We start from the raw sequence: 17,834 nt of genomic DNA on the forward strand, positions 1-17,834 counted from the left end.
CCTGGCGTTTGAAATTACCCAGTTGTTGCTGGCTGTTGCTTCAGTTTCAGCCCGGCAGCAGAGAGAGAGAGAGAGAGATCTCTTTGCTGAAGCTCTGTGAATATATGCCCTGATCTCCCCAGGTACTTTCTAGGAAGTATGCAAATGTTTAGCTAGTGTTATTATTGATCCATATTTCAGTTACCTGTTATTGTTTGTTAATGCAATATTTTGTTCCACTGTTCAATTTGTAAAAGACAATAAACAATATTTAGTTTATTGCCTCTGTTTGGACTGATAAAGAATCCTGGTGGTTTGTCTGTAGGGTCTGTGAGTGCTTTCTGGGAACTGTGGGACCACTGGGAGTGTGGCCCCAAGTAACCCAGAAATCACTGGGATAATTTGAGAGGTGACTCGCCCAGAGGCAGTTGTGACCCAATCGGTGGGAGGAGGGCGCTAGTGTAGAGCACAAGCGGCACGTGTAGGTGGACCTGAGCTGTGCTGGGGACAGACCCTCTAAATGGTTGCAGGGTAATCCCAGGCAGGTGGCTAGGCGTTTTGTGGCACCTACTCTCTCACTTATGTCTTAGATCGGCTGATAACAATCTTCATTCCTTACCACCGCCCTCGTCTACCCATCTCACCAGTACTCGAGATTCTGCTTTTAGCTATTTAGGTCCTAAACTCTGGAATGAGCTTCCACATCAGATTCGGGATCAACTCACTATTGCATCTTCAAACTGGCACTAAAAACTCACCTTTTCAGAACTGCATTTGACCCTCCTTCATAACACTTCCTTTTTGCCCGATTTTTCTGATTTCTTCCCTCTCTTTTTCTCTGTCTCATCCCCCCTCCCAATTCCTTCTCCCTTTTTCTTCTTGTTCACATTTCCATTTCTCTTTTTCTTCTATGCACCAGCTTTTAATTTTTGCAAACCTCATTGAAGCCGTGGCTAGGCCCCATGTGATATATTAGCTGTGAACTAAATTAAATAAATAAATTTGTTCTCCAAACTGAAGAGCCCTAACCTCTTTAGCCTTCCCTCATAGGGAAGTCATTCCATCTCCTTTATCATTTTCACTGTCATTCCCTCTACCTTTTCTAATTCAGCTATATATATTTGAAATGCCGGGACCAGAACTGAACATAATACTCAAGGTTCAGACGCACCAGGGAGCGATATAGAGCAATTATGATATTCTCCATTTTATTTTTTATTCCTAATAATTCCTAACATTCTGATTTCTTTTTTGGCTTCTGTCGCACACTGAACAGAAGATTTCAATACATTGCCCATGACACCTAGCTCTTTTTCCTTGGAGGTGTTCAACATGGATTTCCAAGAAACATCAGCTGCCAAGATTCTCTGCTCATACGAAAGAATGGCACAATAAGAGTTGGATGTTGATTGTGAAATTAATCAACACACAGGAATAGCTTTATATGGAATATATACCTGCAGAAAGGTGTTACAAAAGATAAATGAGAATGTGTGTGTAGTAGTAACGTGAAACACACCAGGTTGTGTTTGTACAGCAGAACACACAGGGAGATAGTAACATAGTAGATGACGGCAGACAAAGACCTGTACGGTCCATCCAGTCTGCCCAACAAGAGATGAATGTTTGCATTACCACAGGGACATGGAAATAACTTCATGCAGCAGAGAACACTTGGGAAGGAAGGGAACATTTATCCTTCAACATTTCGTAGTAGACTTATAGAAGTCTAACACGAGGGTCTGTGTGTGATAAACTGGACAACACTAGCATCAGGGCAAATCCTTCTCTGCCAGATCATTCACCTCTGAGTGGCAATTTTCAGGTGGTGCCGTGTGGCCACATTCACCACAGGGCTTTCTCCGTGCTTTGTGAGTGGGTGTTTGGCCCAGGAGATCCCAACATCTCGACTCTTTCCGCTCGGTCCAAGAAGCACCTCATGCTGTGTGCGTGGCGATGTGTCTCTCTAGCAGCGTGCGATGGGAGAAGTACTTGTTGCAGACACAGCACTGAAAGCGCTCGGGCCGATGCGTGCGCATGTGGACGTTGAGCGAGCTCTTCTGGGTGAAACGCTTGCAGCAGATGGAGCACTGGAAGGCTCGCACCCCTGTGTGGGTCACCATGTGCTTCAGCAAATAGTCCCGGAGAGAAAAGGAGCGCCAGCAGATGCTGCACTGGTGAGGCTTCTCCCCTGCAGAAAACGCACAAACAAAAATAAAAACATTTTGGTTTTCTCAAAGTGAATTTCATATTTTGAAAGATACTGGGATTCACAGCCCTGCAAGAAGCAGTCTGCCGTTTATCCACAGAGGACTATATCAGTAAACGGTGTCCAAATTTGGTGCTGATAAAAACGTACCGAGCGCTATTCTATAAACGGCATGCTGAATTGGGTGCCATTTATAGAATAGCACCAGAATCCACGCCCAACTTTTAGGTGCAAGGATTTACACCAACTGAACCCCAAAATTAGGAGCAGATCCCCCAAATTCTATGACAGCACATCCCCTTTTCGGTTGTGCGCTAAAGGATTTATGCACATATCATTATAGAACAGCACTTAGCAAGATACGTGCATAAATCCAAATTGTTGTCAATTAACGCCAATAATTGACTGTTAGCAGCCAATTACTGGCGCTAACAGGGAATTTTAAGCACCATGTATAGAGTTCCATTAAAGCCTAAATGCTACAGCGTACAAACACAAATGGGGGCGTGCACATGAGTGGTTTGGGGGTGTGTCTTGCAGCTGCGTGTGTCTACTTCAGGTGCGATCATTTACGTGCCTTTTGACATGGCGTAACTGCTCACGCCTAAAGTTAGGTGCACCCATGCCAACCTCCGCTCTATTCTAGAACGGCAAATTGTGTGCAAAATTGCAGTTAGAGAATTGGCGCTTGGTATCCATATTGTTCACACCTAATTTTTGGTGCCCTTTGTTGAATCTACCCCTAAGTGCTGACAGGGTGGCTAAGAAAATATTCTGATTGTAACGTGCCTTTTGAGCACGTTTGGAAAAGCAACATTGTCCCAGTGGCGAGCACCAACAGGAAATGCATTAAAATTGTGCTTTTAATTGGAAATCCCCCCTGCCCCTGTGATTCACTGCAAGACTCAGCAGTGTTGTGGGGTTAAGAAGAAATGAACGCGATAACCAGCAAAACCTGTGCGAGTGAACACATGACAATGGCTACGTCTCCTTTTATTTTATAAATCCATATTTCTTCTTTTCCCTCTCTCTTTTATTCATTAATGCTAAAATTACCGTATTTTTACATATATAACGTACCCACACATATAAAACGCACAAATTGCACATCTATATAAAAATAAACCCATATAACACATGCATGTTATATGCATAAAATATGGCATTCTTCTGCAGGCATCAGGGCCTTTCTGCCCTCTCTCCTTTCCTCTCCTCTCCACACGAGTCCTGCATCTCTCCCTCTCCCTTCTTCTCCCTCCCAGCAGTCCTCCTTACTTATCTGCCATCTCTAGTACTACCAGGCCAAGAAATGCTCTGGGATATTTAAGACCGATATTGCTGATGGACCTACTTAAGTAATGAGATCTGCTGCTCTTGCTCCAGGGCAGGCAGGCAGGCAGGGCTAACCCAAAGGTACTAAAAGCCATAGGAAAATCTCAAGCCATGCCGTCCTGCCTCCATTGTCAAGCATCCCTCTTCCCCACTCTGCCCCCCCCCCACAGGTGTCAAGCATCTCCCTTTTCCCCTATCCCCCCCTCCCCCATGGCCAGCATCTCCCCTTCCCCTCTAACCCACCTCCCATCAGATTGGCTAGCTTCTCATCTCATCTCACCTTCCTTTATCCTAAATCCAGCATCCTTCCCTTCCTAGGACCTGGGAAAATCCACTACTCATTTACAGGATAAGCAGCATAAAATCTGTTTTACTCTTTTCTTGCCAAGTACTTGTGTTCTGGATTGGCCTCTGTTGGAAACAGGATGCTGGGCTTGATGGACTTTTGGTCTGTGCCAGTATGGCAACGCTTATGTTCAATTTAAGGATAAGGGTGGAGGTGGGTAAGGAGGGAGGGTTTTGAAATGTGAAATATTCAACATTTTCGTATAGCTCTTTGTTGGTCAGTTAATGAAAAAGATTGCTATCAATCTAAAATCCATCCCTCACATACACTCTGGGCCAGGGCTAAACACACAGAGCACATGCAGTGGAAGCGCAAGCCTTCCTCACCCACCTTCATATATTGCCTCATCACAGAATAGGAAGATCAATGGCAAAACCTTCTTTGGAAATGACTATTCCTGGTTAGAACTCTGCTTATCCTTAAAACAGACCTGACTGCTTACCTGAGTGGATGAACATATGCTTGGTGTAGTTTTTCCTGGAACTGAAGGTCTTCTGACAGTGGGAGCATTCATAAGAGGGCTCAGAGCTTCGAGATGGCCCAGGGCGCTGGGTTGGATCGTTTTGCAAGGGGCCCACAGCCACCACATTGGAGCTCATCTGGACCACGCCAGAGGTATTCTCTGGCTGCACAGTGTAGAAAGTCTGGCCTGTTTGGCTTTGGTTCTGGCTGGTGTGGGTCAGATGAAACTGGAAGATGCTGGATGGACCTCCGGCCGCAGCAGTGATCTTGAGTTCACGTTGGACACCTGGCGATACAAAGGGGACGACCCTGGTCTCGCCAACACGCGAGCTGAAAGTTGTGGCAGCGCTGGGTTTGAAGTCGGCACTGGACACGGCCACTGGGTTCCTCAGGCCTGGAACCTCCAGGGTGCAGTCCGCGTGGAACTTCTCCTCGCCCTCCAGTGACACGTCCCGGGCATTTTGCTGAAGGTTCTCCTCATTCTGCCATGGAGGAATAAAGGTCTCTGAGAAAACATCTTGATTGGTGAAGAAGTCCTGCCCTTCTGGAGTGTACTCTAGCTGTCCGCTGCTGTCCTTCCTGGTACCTGCTGGGTTACGGGCCTGGCTTAGGCTGCTCTCAGACCCACGGATTTTCTCATTCTCATCACAGCTAGGGAAAGGTGGCCCCCCACACTCACTATAACAGCCCTGTTTCTCCCGGTTACCTCCCTTCTGCTCTTCCTCTTCTTCTTCCTCCTCCTCCTCTTCATCCTTGATAATGACTGGCAGGGGATCAGTAAGCTGGAGCCTCACTGGCTGGCGCTGCTTGCGACTATGGCAACTGTGGGGGACCTCAGACTGCAGCAAGTAGGCAGAGGTCATGCCTTCCCCATCGCCTGCCAGCTCACCCTCTGACAGAAGCCGCTCCCTCACCTCTACCAACTGCCTCTGCTGAGAGGAAAGAAGGTCCCTCAGCTTATAGCGGACCTCAGAGGCACACAGTATTTTGGGGGCATCACTTCCCAGTCCAAGCTGTGGGATCATATCCAGTTCACTGGATCTGGAGGCAGAAGAAACACCCCCTGTCTCTCGCAGGACTGCAGCCGATGAGCCCTCACCTTCTCTTTGTATCTCCTGGGATTTGTTGACAGAGCATCTGCTGGAGGAGGTGCCAGATGCCAGGTTCTTGGTGGCTCGGCTCTGGGATATGATCTGAGTGCACTCATCTATCACAGTCTTAATCTGGAGGATGCTGGCAGCTGTGAGAATTTGTAGGGCTTCTGACTGGGCCACCACCAAGGAGCCACTGTACATAAACTCCACCAGCTGCTGAACCACTTGGGTAGGCACTACTGGAGGTACCTCAATCTCAGAATAACCCAGCAGCAGCTTGTCATGGAAAAAGGGGCTGCCAGCAGCCAAGACGCAACGGTGGGCCCGCAGGGTGGCATCATGGATGTGGACAGTGACATCACAGAAGTGACCACCTAGGCGTTGGGCGTTCAGGGTCTCCAGGAGGGACTTGCTGAAGTTCTGCAAGTGGATGTAATGGACAGCTTCTACCATGATTCCTCCCAAGCTGGAGATGTTGCTACTGAGTCGATGGAGGGCTCCTAAGACTTCAACCTCACCACTTCTTTCTAGAAAGCAGTAAGAAAAAAACAATAAGCATATGATATGGACAGCAGACACCAATATCCCAGGATGACCAAGAGACACAGTTATCGTCCTTGACAGAGCTTAAGAAGGACCTCAACGTTATCCTCTGTAATTTATCCAGAAATCTGTGCACCTGTATAATGTATCCTCCTACATAACCCATTTCTAATATTCATCCCTTGATTGCACTGTCTGATGATCCTCCCTGAGCACAGATTATATCCTGAGTTTATCCTCAGATCTCCTTGTATATGTATTCTAACTTAACAAGGAAATAATTATATCTTTTTTTGATCCAGCTCAACTGGAGACCTTTTTACTTGGGAAACAGTGTCAGGGCATGTTGTATTTTTATATATTCTTTATTGGCTGATAAAGTATTTATAGGGGCTATGACATGAATAACATTTTTGCCTATAATCAAATTATACACTATGTGAAGACGGTGGACTCAGAGGCTTTGAAACATAGACATTGTCACCGAATAAGACAGTTTTTAACAGGAGGTGGCACGGAACGACTCTCGGTCTCTAAGTTGTATAAGATCTTGGGGAAATTGCCACTTTTAAAGGACCGGGAGTTAATACAAATGTGGTGGGCCCAAGACTTAGCGAGACCAGGGCTGTCTTTGGATTTTGATATGTTAATTTCTAGAATTCCGGAGATGACTGGTAATGCAGGCCTCCGTGAATGCCAATACCGAATCTTGCATAGAGCATACCTCACAAAAGCTCAGATTTTTCGGATGGGAGGGGTGGAAGACCCATTATGTGAAAAATGTGGAAGATTGCCTGGGTCACTGTTTCACTGTTTGTGGGAATGTTTTCGGGTACACCATTTCTGGAGGAAGGTTCTACAATATCTTTCCTTTTTGTTGGGCTCTGGGGTAGTGGACTCCCCGATGGGTGTGTTACTGGATAAACATGAGGTGTTTGTGCTGCAGAGCATATCTGGAAGACACTTGATCCGTAGGGCCTGTTTGGTTGGCAAGAGATTACTACTTTGTCAACGGGTGGGCAGTACTCTCCCAGATATCTGGCACTGGAGGAATAGATTCCATGAACTAATGCTGTGTGAGCGCCGAGGGGTGGGAGGTTCGAAAAGGAGGAGGAAGGCCTTTTTGGACATTTGGGGCCCATATATTCAGACACTACATACCAGGGGTAGAAGTCTGGTCCTGAATTCCCTTTGATTTTACAGCAAGATACATTTCTGGAAGATACCTCAGGGTGGGTTAGGAGGGAAAGGGAGGGTAGACGGGAAGAGTATGATATAGAATGAAGGGAGTCTGTGAGATGGGAAAAGGAGGATGGCATTTAAAACCGTGATATGTTCCTCCTGCCCTGTGGGCGTTAACTTGTTGATGAATCACAACTTTGACATATGATGGAGGAGACATGGAAAGTAGTGAAACACAGGAACTACATGTACTGACTACAGAATGTTGACAGCATTCCATATTTATTTTCATTATGAACTTGCTGAACAATGCTATGGTTATGGATTGATATAGTCCAAAGGTTCCTGTAAAGCTTTCTTGACAATAATTCTGTACAGATTTTCTCTTCAACAATGGATACAGTCAATAAACATATTACAAAAAGGGAGGGGGAAGGGGAGGGGGGAACAAAAATGTTGATGATAGATGTTCAGATGTATTAGTACAGGTTTGAAATGTTTACTACCGGAGTTCTAAGGATTGGCATGATATTGTATCATTTATGCATTCATCAATAAAAACATTATTACATTACATTAAAGTTAAAACCTTTTAAGATCTTGTGAAACCTCAAAAAAAAAAAAAAGTATTTATAGGGGGTTTAGCAAGAAATGTTTAGCCCAGTTAGATTGTTCAGATCTCATAAACTATGTTCCTTCTTCTCTTTTGATGTGGATTATATATTTTTTTGTGATCTTCAAATTTTTGGGAGCCAGTGCAGCTGCCTAAGCACAGAGGTTACATGTTCCCACTTTGCAACCTGACAATCAACCTGGCTGATGTATTTTGAAGCGTCTGAAGATGTATTGATGGGAAGTTGCCCTCTTCCAAATGGTTCCAAGAATGGAGTAGCAACATCAGTAGAGGTCGTGTAACTGGAACGTCCACCAAAATGCATTTGTGGATAACACTCTCATCCTCCCTGTCTCATCAGCTCGTAATTTTGGTGTCATCTTCGACTCCTCTCTCTCTCTCTTTCTCTGCACATATTCAGCAGACTGCTAAAACCCGTCGTTTCTTTCTCTATAATATCACCAAAATTCGTCCTTTCCTTTCTGAGCACACTACCAGAACCCTTATCCATACTCTTATCACCTCTCCCTTAGACTACTGCAACTTGCTTCTCACAGGTCTCCCACTTAGCCATCTCTCTCCTCTTCAATCTGTTCAAAATTCTGCTGCATGACTTATATTCCACCAGTGTCATTATGCTCATATTAGCCCTCTCCTCAAGTCACTTCACTGGCTCCCTGTTTCCACATACAGTTCACACTCCTCTTATTGACTTACAAGTGCCTTCACTCTGCAGCTCCTCAGTACCTCTCCATTCTTATCTCTCCCTACACTCCTCCCCGGGAACTCCTTTCACTGGGTAAATCTCTCTTATCTGCACTCTTCTCCTCCACCACTAACTCCAGACTCCATTCCTTTTATCTTGCTGCACCATATGCCTAGAATAGACTTCCTGAGCCGGTATGTCAAGCTCCATCTCTGGCCGTCTTCAAATCTAGGCTAAAAACCCACCTTTTTGATGCTGCTTTTAGCTCCTAACCCTTACTCACTTATTCAGTACCCAAGTTTTATAATTTCCACCTTAGTAATTCCCTTTTCTCTTATGTGTTTAAATGATTTTTATTAGTTTTTCACTTAACACAACATACTTATAATGCATATTGTCCAGACAATGTATTCCGCTAATACAGTCACTTCTATATTGTTATCAGTGTCTGGATTTTCTTAACAACTTAATTTCATAACACCCACTCCCTTAATTTAGCATCCCTCCCCCTCCCCCCTAGGTCTACTACCCATCCCCCCTCCCTTCTCCCCCCCCTTTTTAGAGGCAGATCCCATTGTCCTTTTATAGACATCCTTTTGTGTTTGATTTATTTACATATGCAATAAATGTCCTCTGGCCGCAGGTGACATAGAGTCTAGAAAGGGGCCCCATCTGCGTTGAAATCTCAGCTCTCCATCTGGGGGCCGACGATTAATTTCTAATCTTTCAAATCTCATCAGCTGTATCATCTCCCCTCTCCAGAGTTGGTTTTGAGGTGGTTTTGGGGACAACCAAGCTGTGAGTATAGTTTTTTTGGCCACAATGATGGCCCGAGCCGCAAACTCCCGCATGCCCGGGGCCACCTGGCCTTGCATTTGTAGTTTCCCAAACAACATCTCCGGTCCAGGGCACCAGTCGAGTTGCCACATACTTGAGATCCATCGTAGCAGTCTCTCCCAGAATGCTCGCGTGGCTGGGCATGTCCAGAACACGTGCCCAAATGTAGCTCCCTCAGTTCCAAACTTTGGGCATGCTCCGTCCGGGGAAAGCCCCATATGAAAGGCCCTCCTCGGCAGTATATGGGCTCGCATCACCATCCGGTATTGGAGCTCCCAATGCCCTGCCATTGCAGTCGTCCGCCTCAACCCTAGGATGTGGTCTTTCAAAGTTGCTGCCATTATAGTCCCATCCAGTTCTCCACTCCATACCTCTGCTAATTTCTTATAGTCCAGTTCAGGGATTGTATCTTTTATATGTCTATGGTGGAATGTGAGTGGTACTTTCTGTTGTGATCTAATAGTAAATGCCTCTGCCAGTTCCTCCTGGACATCTTCAGTTAGGGAATCCCAGGGTAAGCTAGCTATGTAATGTTTCAGCTGATAATAATAAAACAGATCCGACGACAGTAGGTGATATTTTGATTGTAATTGATGAAAAGGTTTAATTTTCCCATCTTCTGTCAGCACCTGTACCAAATACACCAAGCCCTGTTGTTTCCATCTCCGGTAGGCCTTATGTAGTTGTCCTGGCTGAAAGTCTAGATTCCCACAAATAGGTAGGTATGGTGTTGTCCTTGCTGAGAATCGGTGCAGTCTACAAACCCACCTCCAAACTGCGCGTGCTGTTGTAAAAATACCTGTGTCCTCAAACTCATTTTGAACTTTTGTCCTTGGTGCATGTAACAAATATCCAAAGTGCATGTTTTGTAGTGCTGACTGTTCCAATGTAGTGGCTGAGAAATAGTTCGTGCCCCTCAACCAGTCATTTATGTGGCGCATGCCACTTGCCACCGTCAGATGTCTTATATTCTGGAGCCCCAGGCCACCATACTCCACTGGTGTATGTAAAATCGACAGAGGTATTCGGGGCTTTTTCCCCTGCCAGAGAAATCTACTAATGGCCTTATTTAATGTTTTCTCATCCTTAATGGAAAGATATAATGGCAATACCTGGAATGCGTAGAGCCATCTTGGTACTATCATCATATTTATTATGGCAATACGCCCTATTAAGGAAAGTGGGTATGCCTGCCAAAGCTGTAACCTAGCACATGTGTCTCCCAGTAACCTAGTGACATTTAATGCGTATAGTTGTGATAAATCCTTTGGTACCCGGACCCCAAGATACTTGAATTCTTCCTCCGCCCAGGTCATCTTGAGAGTTCTTTGCCATTTGGCCCCTTCCCCTTGCACCATCATAGCTATTGATTTTGTGAAGTTTAAAGTGAAACCCGATAACTTACTGTACTTGTCGATTAGTTTTAATAGACTCGGTAGGGAGCTATCTGGGTTCGTGATGAAGATCAGCAGGTCATCCGCAAATGCCAATGCTCTTATATCGTGTGTTCCCAACCTAACCCCTTGTATCCCCTCCTCCAATTTTATTGCTCTAAGCAAGGGCTCTAAGGATAAAATAAATAATAAAGGCGAGAGGGGGCATCCCTGGCGCGTTCCTCTACAAATCTCAAACTTTTCACTTCTCACCCCATTGATAAGGATTTCAGCTGTTGGCTCAGTGTAGAGGGCCCTTATGGCATTGTAAAACCATCCTTGAAATCCCATATGTTGCAGTGTGCCAAACATGAACTCCCAATCTACTTTATCAAAAGCTTTTTCTGCATCGAGACTGAGGAGTAATGTTGTTACATTTTCTGCTTTGCTCCGAGCCATTGCCATTAGTAGTTTACGGACATTCCCTCCTGCCTGCCTCTGCCTCACAAACCCCGTTTGTTCTTCTCCTATCAGCCTAGGCAATATGTTTGATAGTCTGTTTGCTAGGATTTTTGCTAGAATCTTATTGTCTACGTTTAGTAAAGAAATGGGCCGATATGCCTCCGCTTGGTCCTCTGGTTTTCCGGGCTTCAGCAATAGGGTTATGAGTGCCGTATTTGCATAGCGAGGGAAACTCTTAGTTTGAACTACACTGTCAAAGTAAGCTCCCAAGTTCCCATAAATGACGCTGGCAACAACTTATAAAACTCCCCGGAGAACCCATCTGGGCCCGGCGCAGAATGCAGCGCCAGCCCTCGAACCACCCCCTGAAGCTCTTTCCCTTGGATGGGTTCATTCAACCTTTGTATCTCCTGGTCTGTTAAATGCATGGTGCCCACCTCCCGCAGATAAGCGTGTAATGATGTCCCTCTGGGCCCTTGCTGTTTTTTATATAGTTGGGAGTAGTATTGAGCGAATATCTGCTTTATCTCTTCATTGTTAGTCCTTATTTTCCCTTGTTTATCTTTCACCGCTGTAATCACCCTATGAGGTTTCCAATTTGATACCAACTTTGCTAACATTGAGTCCACTTTATTGCCATACCTATGCAGCTTGTATCTGTGGTAAAACATCGCTCTAGTAGCTCTCTCATGTATGTGGGAGTTAAGAGCTACTTGTGTCGTTTTTAGCCGTTCCCAGGTCTTTTTGTTTGGGTTACTCACATACTGCCGTTTGGCTCTCTGGAATTGTTTTCCTAATTGTGTAATGGCTCTGGCTATCTTTTTATTCCGTGCTGCCACATATGCTATCACATCGCCTCTTAAAACTGCCTTTGCAGTCATCCAGTAAAGACTAGGGTTATCTATATGCTGTGCATTAGATACTGCATAGGTTTCCCATTTTTGATTTAGGTATTGTGAAAAATCTTTATCCCTATATAGGTACCCCGGAAACCTCCATCCCCTACCCACTTGATAGTAATTAGGGGCCTCCACATCCACCCATATCGGGCTGTGGTCGGATATCTCTTCTGGGCCTATCTCTGCTCGTACTATTTCTGAAAATACTTCTCTGCTAACCATGATGTAGTCAATCCTCGAAAGGGTCCCATGAGCCCTGGATACATGAGTAAAGTCCCTCTCACCTGGGTGTAGTGTACGCCATGCATCCAGGACTCCCAGGGTACGCATAAACGTACGTAAGGCCCGTGCTCTTTGACCGCCACTCTGGTCTCCGTTCGGTCTCGAGCAATCTTGTGCTGGGTCCGCCACTAAGTTAAAGTCGCCCATTATTATTAGTGGATGTTTTAATACTGCACATTTCCGTATAAGGGACTGATAAAAACCCGGATCATATACATTAGGGCCGTATAAGCCCAATAACACCAACTGCCTCCCCTGTAGCCACAGCCGCACCAGCACATATCTTCCCTGTGGGTCCTTGGAGAGTAGCTCAGCCTTAGCGGCCACCCCCCGTCCTATCAATATCGCCACTCCTCTTCTCCGCCCATTTGCTGATGCTGAAAAGACCTCCCCCACCCATGACCTTTTTAGTTTTTCGTGCTCCAGCTCAGAAAGGCGGGTCTCTTGTATACATGCTATATCAGTCCCTTGGCGGCGTAAAGCCGACAAAATTTTTGCCCGCTTTATAGGTGATGTGATTCCTCCCACATTCCATGAAGTGAAACGAATTTTTTTAATTTGTGTCATACGAAGCTGTATTTATGTTCTAACAATAGTCCCCAACCTTTAAGCCTTCCCTCATGGGTCCCGCCTCTCCCCCAAGTATCACCATCCACAGGTGCCTCCATGGTTTCTAAACTTCCATCATATTGCTTTGAGTGGTGCAAGGTTGCTTCTGTCCCTCTATCCTCCCCTTTTTTGTTTTTCCTTTTCCGACAATCCTCCCTGCCTCTTCCCTCCCCATCCCTCCCCCCTAACTGCCCTCCGCCCCCGCCCTCCCTCATCTGTATCCTTAAACTTTCCTTTCCTTTTATTCCCTTTTCTAATCCAGACCACCCCCCTACAACCCTTATCCCTTTCTCATTCCCTCTTCTATCACCCCTCTCACTTTGCGGTGCTACTCGCAAAATGACCGCTCCCTTTAGAGGCAAGAGGCTCCCGCCCCCGTGTCCCTCCAATAACATTTTTGTCTAAACCGACAATACTTTTAAGCAGGTAAACCTTTAACATGGCAATAAAACAACCACAAACAAATAACCTTCAGCTTTCAACTTCATACCCTTTGTCTTTTAAAAAGGATTTCACCTCAGCCACTGCTGTGAAATGGTGCCATTTCTCCTGGTGTAGAATTTTCAAGCGGGCTGGAAACATTAGGGCAAATTTTATGTTCTTTTTGATTAGCCAGGTACACACTGGGTGAAAGCTTCTTCGCTGTTCTTGGACAGATTGTGAGTAATCCTGGAAGATTAAGATTTTGTGTCCATCTTATCTGAGCTCTTCTCTTTTTACCCGAAAGCCCCTCATAATTTCCACTTTATGTCTGAAATTGAGGATTTTTGCTACTATTACTCTGGGGTGATTTTTGGTTTCCTCTTTCCGACCTACGCGGTGTGCTCTTTCGATTACCAGCGGGTTCCCGGAGTCTGTCAGCGCTAGTTCTTTTGCCAGCCACGCCTCCAGCCATGTTTCCAAGTTTTGTTCCGGAATTCTCTCCGGGATACCCACTATTCGAATGTTACTCCTTCGGGAGCGATTCTCCAGGTCCTCCAATTTCATAGCTTGTGCTGCCACTTGTTTTTTAAGGCTCACTATATCAGGGGCCTGCGAGCGGACATCATCCTCGAGTGCTGTTACTCTCGTCTCCAGGTCCCCTGTCCGAATTCCCAGCCCATCGAGGCCGGTTTTAATTTCCTCCACTTGCTGTGAGAGCGCACTCCAGCGCGGGTCTAGCGCTTTTATCACTGCCGCGGTTAACTGCTCCAACTGAGCGTCAGTGAAAATCGGCGTCGGCAGCGTGGTGTTATCCGCCATTTTGGATTCGCCACCTCCTGCCTTGTTCCTCTCTTTCCGCGTTGATTTCTGTGCCATCCCAGGTGGAGTTTTTTGTAAGAACTTTTCCATAAATTATTCGTCGCACATTCGTGTTTTAGTCGGTTTAAGACTTTATAATTGCGGTTAATTTTCGCATTCAGGGGCGGGAAACCTCGGAGCCGAGTTCAGCTGCTGCTGCTCCGCTCACCGCATCACCGGAAGTCCTCTCCCTTTTCTCTTATTCGTTCTGTCTGTCCTAATTAGATTGTAAGCTCTGTCGAGCAGGGACTGTCTCTTTATGTCCAGAGTACAGCGTTGCGTACATCTAGGAGTGCTATAGAAATGATAAGTAGTAGTAAGTAGTAGCTATTTGCTATGATTTCTCTGTTGTACTATCCACGGAGCTGCAAATCTGCTGCAAGTTAGCATGGGTGGTATAGCAAGTTTAATAAAGTATAAACTATAATACCATTTACGAAGCTGAGTAATTGCTATGATGTTCCTATGGTACCATCTACAGAACTGCTGCATACTTGCTGTGATGTCTCTGAGGCACCATCCATGGAGCTGCATACCTGATACAAAGTCTTTATGGTTCTATCCACGCAGCCGAGTACTTGCTATGAGGTCTCTGTGGTACCGTCCACAGATCCACACACCTGCTACAATATTTCTATGGTTCTATCCACAGAGGTGTTTCCTATGATGTCTTTGTGGTACTGTCCATGTAGCTGCGTATTTGCTATGATGCCTGTGCAGTACCGTCCATGGAGCTGATTATTTGCCATGATGTGTCTGTGGTACCGTTCATGGAGCCGCATATCTGCCGCTATGTCTTTTGTGCTGTCCATGAAGTCACATGTTTCTGTGATGCCATCCATGGAGCTATGCACCTGCTGCGAAGTCTCTGCGACGCTGTCCACAGAGCTGCATACCTGCTGCAATATTCCTCTGGCTGTCTCAGGAGCCACTTTCTTACAATGAAATCTATGTGGCTCCATCCACTGGAAGTATACAGGAGTAATGCTATAAAGTGCGCACCAACATTTCCATGCCTGCTGATTATATGCATAAACATTTAGAATAATGGCATAAATGCCAAAATTCCTTCTAAGCATTATTCTGAGAATATACCCAGAATGTGGCTGTTCGGCTAATTGGTAGTCGTTCGAAGACTGATCACATTACTCCAGTACTGAAGGAATTACACCGACTGCCGGTGTCACAAAGGATGCATTATAAGATTTTTTTTTTTTGATAAGTGCCTGGGTATTTCAATGATAATTTGAAAACACATGTTCCATCACGTTCATCGAGCTCAATATCAACTAAGCAATTATGTAGTCTGAATGCTACGGCACATCATTACGCAGATTCAAAATCGTACATTTTCTGTGGCAGCCCCCCCTTTTGTGGAATAAACTTCCTGGTTATTTAAGATGCTGTGCTTCTATACAACAATTAAGGAAATTATAAAAATGTATTGCTTTATCAAAGCTTTTTAGGAGACTAAAATTTCAAAAATTTTTAGAAGTGTATTTATAGATTTGAGGTTATTTATGTCCTGCAGATTTTTCTGAATAGATATGATCTGTTTTGACTGTATGCATTTTGGGTAAAGTGGGATATACATTTTTAAATAAATATCCATATCTTACAGGTATGCATACACATAGGCAGACTTAGGGTGGAACTCACATTTAAGTGCATAACATACAGAATACTATAAGCTAACACTAGTATCGCCAGCATTTCGGCATGAACATTCACTCCAACTCTATGAGTGGCATAAGGGCTCATGCCTAAATTATAGCGTGTATTTCACCTCTTGTAGTCATATAGACACTCATTCTATACAGAATTTTGTTTAGAATGAGTGTCTATATACAGGTGCATTGTTATAGAATTACCCCATAATGCTAAAGGTCACACAGATCCTGGAGGACACTGGAATAGCCACAAATTTTGCTTAATGACATCCGCTTCAAGTATCCTTTTCCTCTCTTCGGATTTGCTTTCACATACTGATTCTTACTATATCTTACCCCAATTGAACTGCTGTCACACTCTGTATCCCATCACATCATAGCACCCTAAGCTCACTGTTACCACACACTGAGTCCCATCATATCGAAGCACCCCAATCACAATGCTGTCACACTCTGTGTCCCATCATACTGTAATACCATGAATGCTCACCGCTGTGACACGCTGTGTCCGATCATACTGTATCACCTTGAGTGGTCACTGCTTTTACACACTGTGCCCCATCATACTGTGTTTCCCCGAAAATAAGACACTGTCTTATATTAATTTTTGCCCCCAAAAATGCGCTAGGTCTTATTTTCAGGGGCTGTCTTATTTTTCGGGGAAACATCGGGGTTGGTCCGCCCGCCCTCCGTCGCTCCCGGAACTAACCTTAAACACCTCCTTTCACCTTTGCAGCAAGCAGCAGGGCAGGCCACTCCTTCCTTCCGTGTCCCGCCCTCGCCTGACGTAACGTCCGCGAAGGTGGGGCACGGAAGGAAGGAGAGGTCTGCCCTGCTGCTGCTTGCTGCGAAGGTGAAAGGAGGCATTTAAGGTTAGTTCCGGGAGCGACGGAGGGTGGGTGGAGGGGGGGCCCGGCGACCTCGGGTGGGGGGGCGACCCGGGGGTGGCCTTGTCCGGCTCTCGGCGGCCCTGCTTTCAAACAAAAATTTGCTAGGTCTTACTTTCGGGGGAGGCCTTATATCTACCAATTCAGGAAAACCTCTACTAGGTCTTATTTTTGGGGGATGTCTTACTTTCGAGGAAACAGGGTATCATATCACCATGAGCACTCACTGATGTCACAGTGTTCAATCGTATTGTATCACCTTGAATTCTCACTGCTTTCACACAGTGTCTAATCATATTGTATCATCCTAAGTAATCATTAGGCGTCCCATCGTATCACCCTGAATGCTCACTGCTGTCACACACTGTGTTCCTTCATATCGTACCACTCTGACTGCTGTCGCACACTGTGTCCCTTCATATTGTATCACCCTGACTGCTGTCGCACACTGTGTCCCTTCATATCGTACCACCCTGACTGCTGTCGCACACTGTGTCCCTTCATATCGTACCACTCTGAGTGCTCACTACTGTCACACACTGTGTCCTATTATCTCGTATACCATGCACGACAAGGCCTCACTGCTGTCACGCGCTGTGCAACATCTTACACTCCGTGCTCCATTATATCCCCCCCCCCCTTCTCCTGATCCCTCCCCCCATCACCTCATCGCACGCGCCTCCTCCTCACGGTTCCCGTCACTCTCACCGCCGCCGCCTCACCCCTCTCTCCCCTTCTCGGTCCCCTCTTCCTCCTTCTCTTTCTTTCTCGCAGGCAGGATCGAGTCTGGCCGGCGCGTAACGTCAGCGCATTCCAAGCACGCAGAGCGGGGCGGAGCCTGTGGCTAGCGTAACAACACGGTATAGGTTCGCAGGCGGTCGGTTTGCGTTTCAAGCCTCGCTCCGTCGGTGGCCGACCAGAGATGGGGAAGATTGCTTGCCAAGCCTCGCTCTGACTCCTAGTCCCGCCCCAGCCTGTAACTCCCCCTCCCCGTCATTGGGCGATGTTAATGAGAGGGGGACAGCAAGGATGTGTGCTTAGCCTCGCTTTGGTTTCTTCCAGTCCTGA

General features: G+C 45.9%; 1 protein-coding gene across 2 annotated transcripts; it reads right to left on the bottom strand.

Moving 5' to 3' along the window:
* Nucleotides 1-1,371: 1,371 nt before the first annotated feature.
* Nucleotides 1,372-17,569, bottom strand: ZBTB45 (zinc finger and BTB domain containing 45). Of its 2 annotated transcripts, none has more exons than XM_030197653.1 (3): nucleotides 17,489-17,569; nucleotides 4,309-5,949; nucleotides 1,372-2,170 (listed from the first exon to the last, which is right to left on the bottom strand). In XM_030197653.1, exons 2-3 carry the CDS (start codon nucleotides 5,873-5,875, stop codon nucleotides 1,917-1,919), a joined length of 1,821 nt encoding a protein of 606 aa, XP_030053513.1. In that variant the 5' UTR covers nucleotides 5,876-5,949; nucleotides 17,489-17,569; the 3' UTR covers nucleotides 1,372-1,916. The 2 variants fall into 2 exon arrangements, with proteins under 2 accessions (XP_030053513.1, XP_030053512.1); XM_030197652.1 differs by having other exon boundaries at nucleotides 17,432-17,568.
* Between the last annotated feature and the right edge of the window lie 265 nt (nucleotides 17,570-17,834).

This window comes from Microcaecilia unicolor, chromosome 3 (assembly GCF_901765095.1).
Source record: "Microcaecilia unicolor chromosome 3, aMicUni1.1, whole genome shotgun sequence".
NCBI lineage: Eukaryota > Metazoa > Chordata > Amphibia > Gymnophiona > Siphonopidae > Microcaecilia > Microcaecilia unicolor.

Excerpts from the sequence above, each read along its gene's own strand:
- ZBTB45 (XM_030197653.1), bottom strand. The coding sequence starts at position 5,875 with ATGGTAGAAGCTGTCCATTACATCCACTTGCAGAACTTCAGCAAGTCC. Across the intron at positions 2,171-4,308 it reads GCATATGTTCATCCACTCAG|GGGAGAAGCCTCACCAGTGC; the intron begins GTAAGCAGTCAG and ends CGTTTTCTGCAG.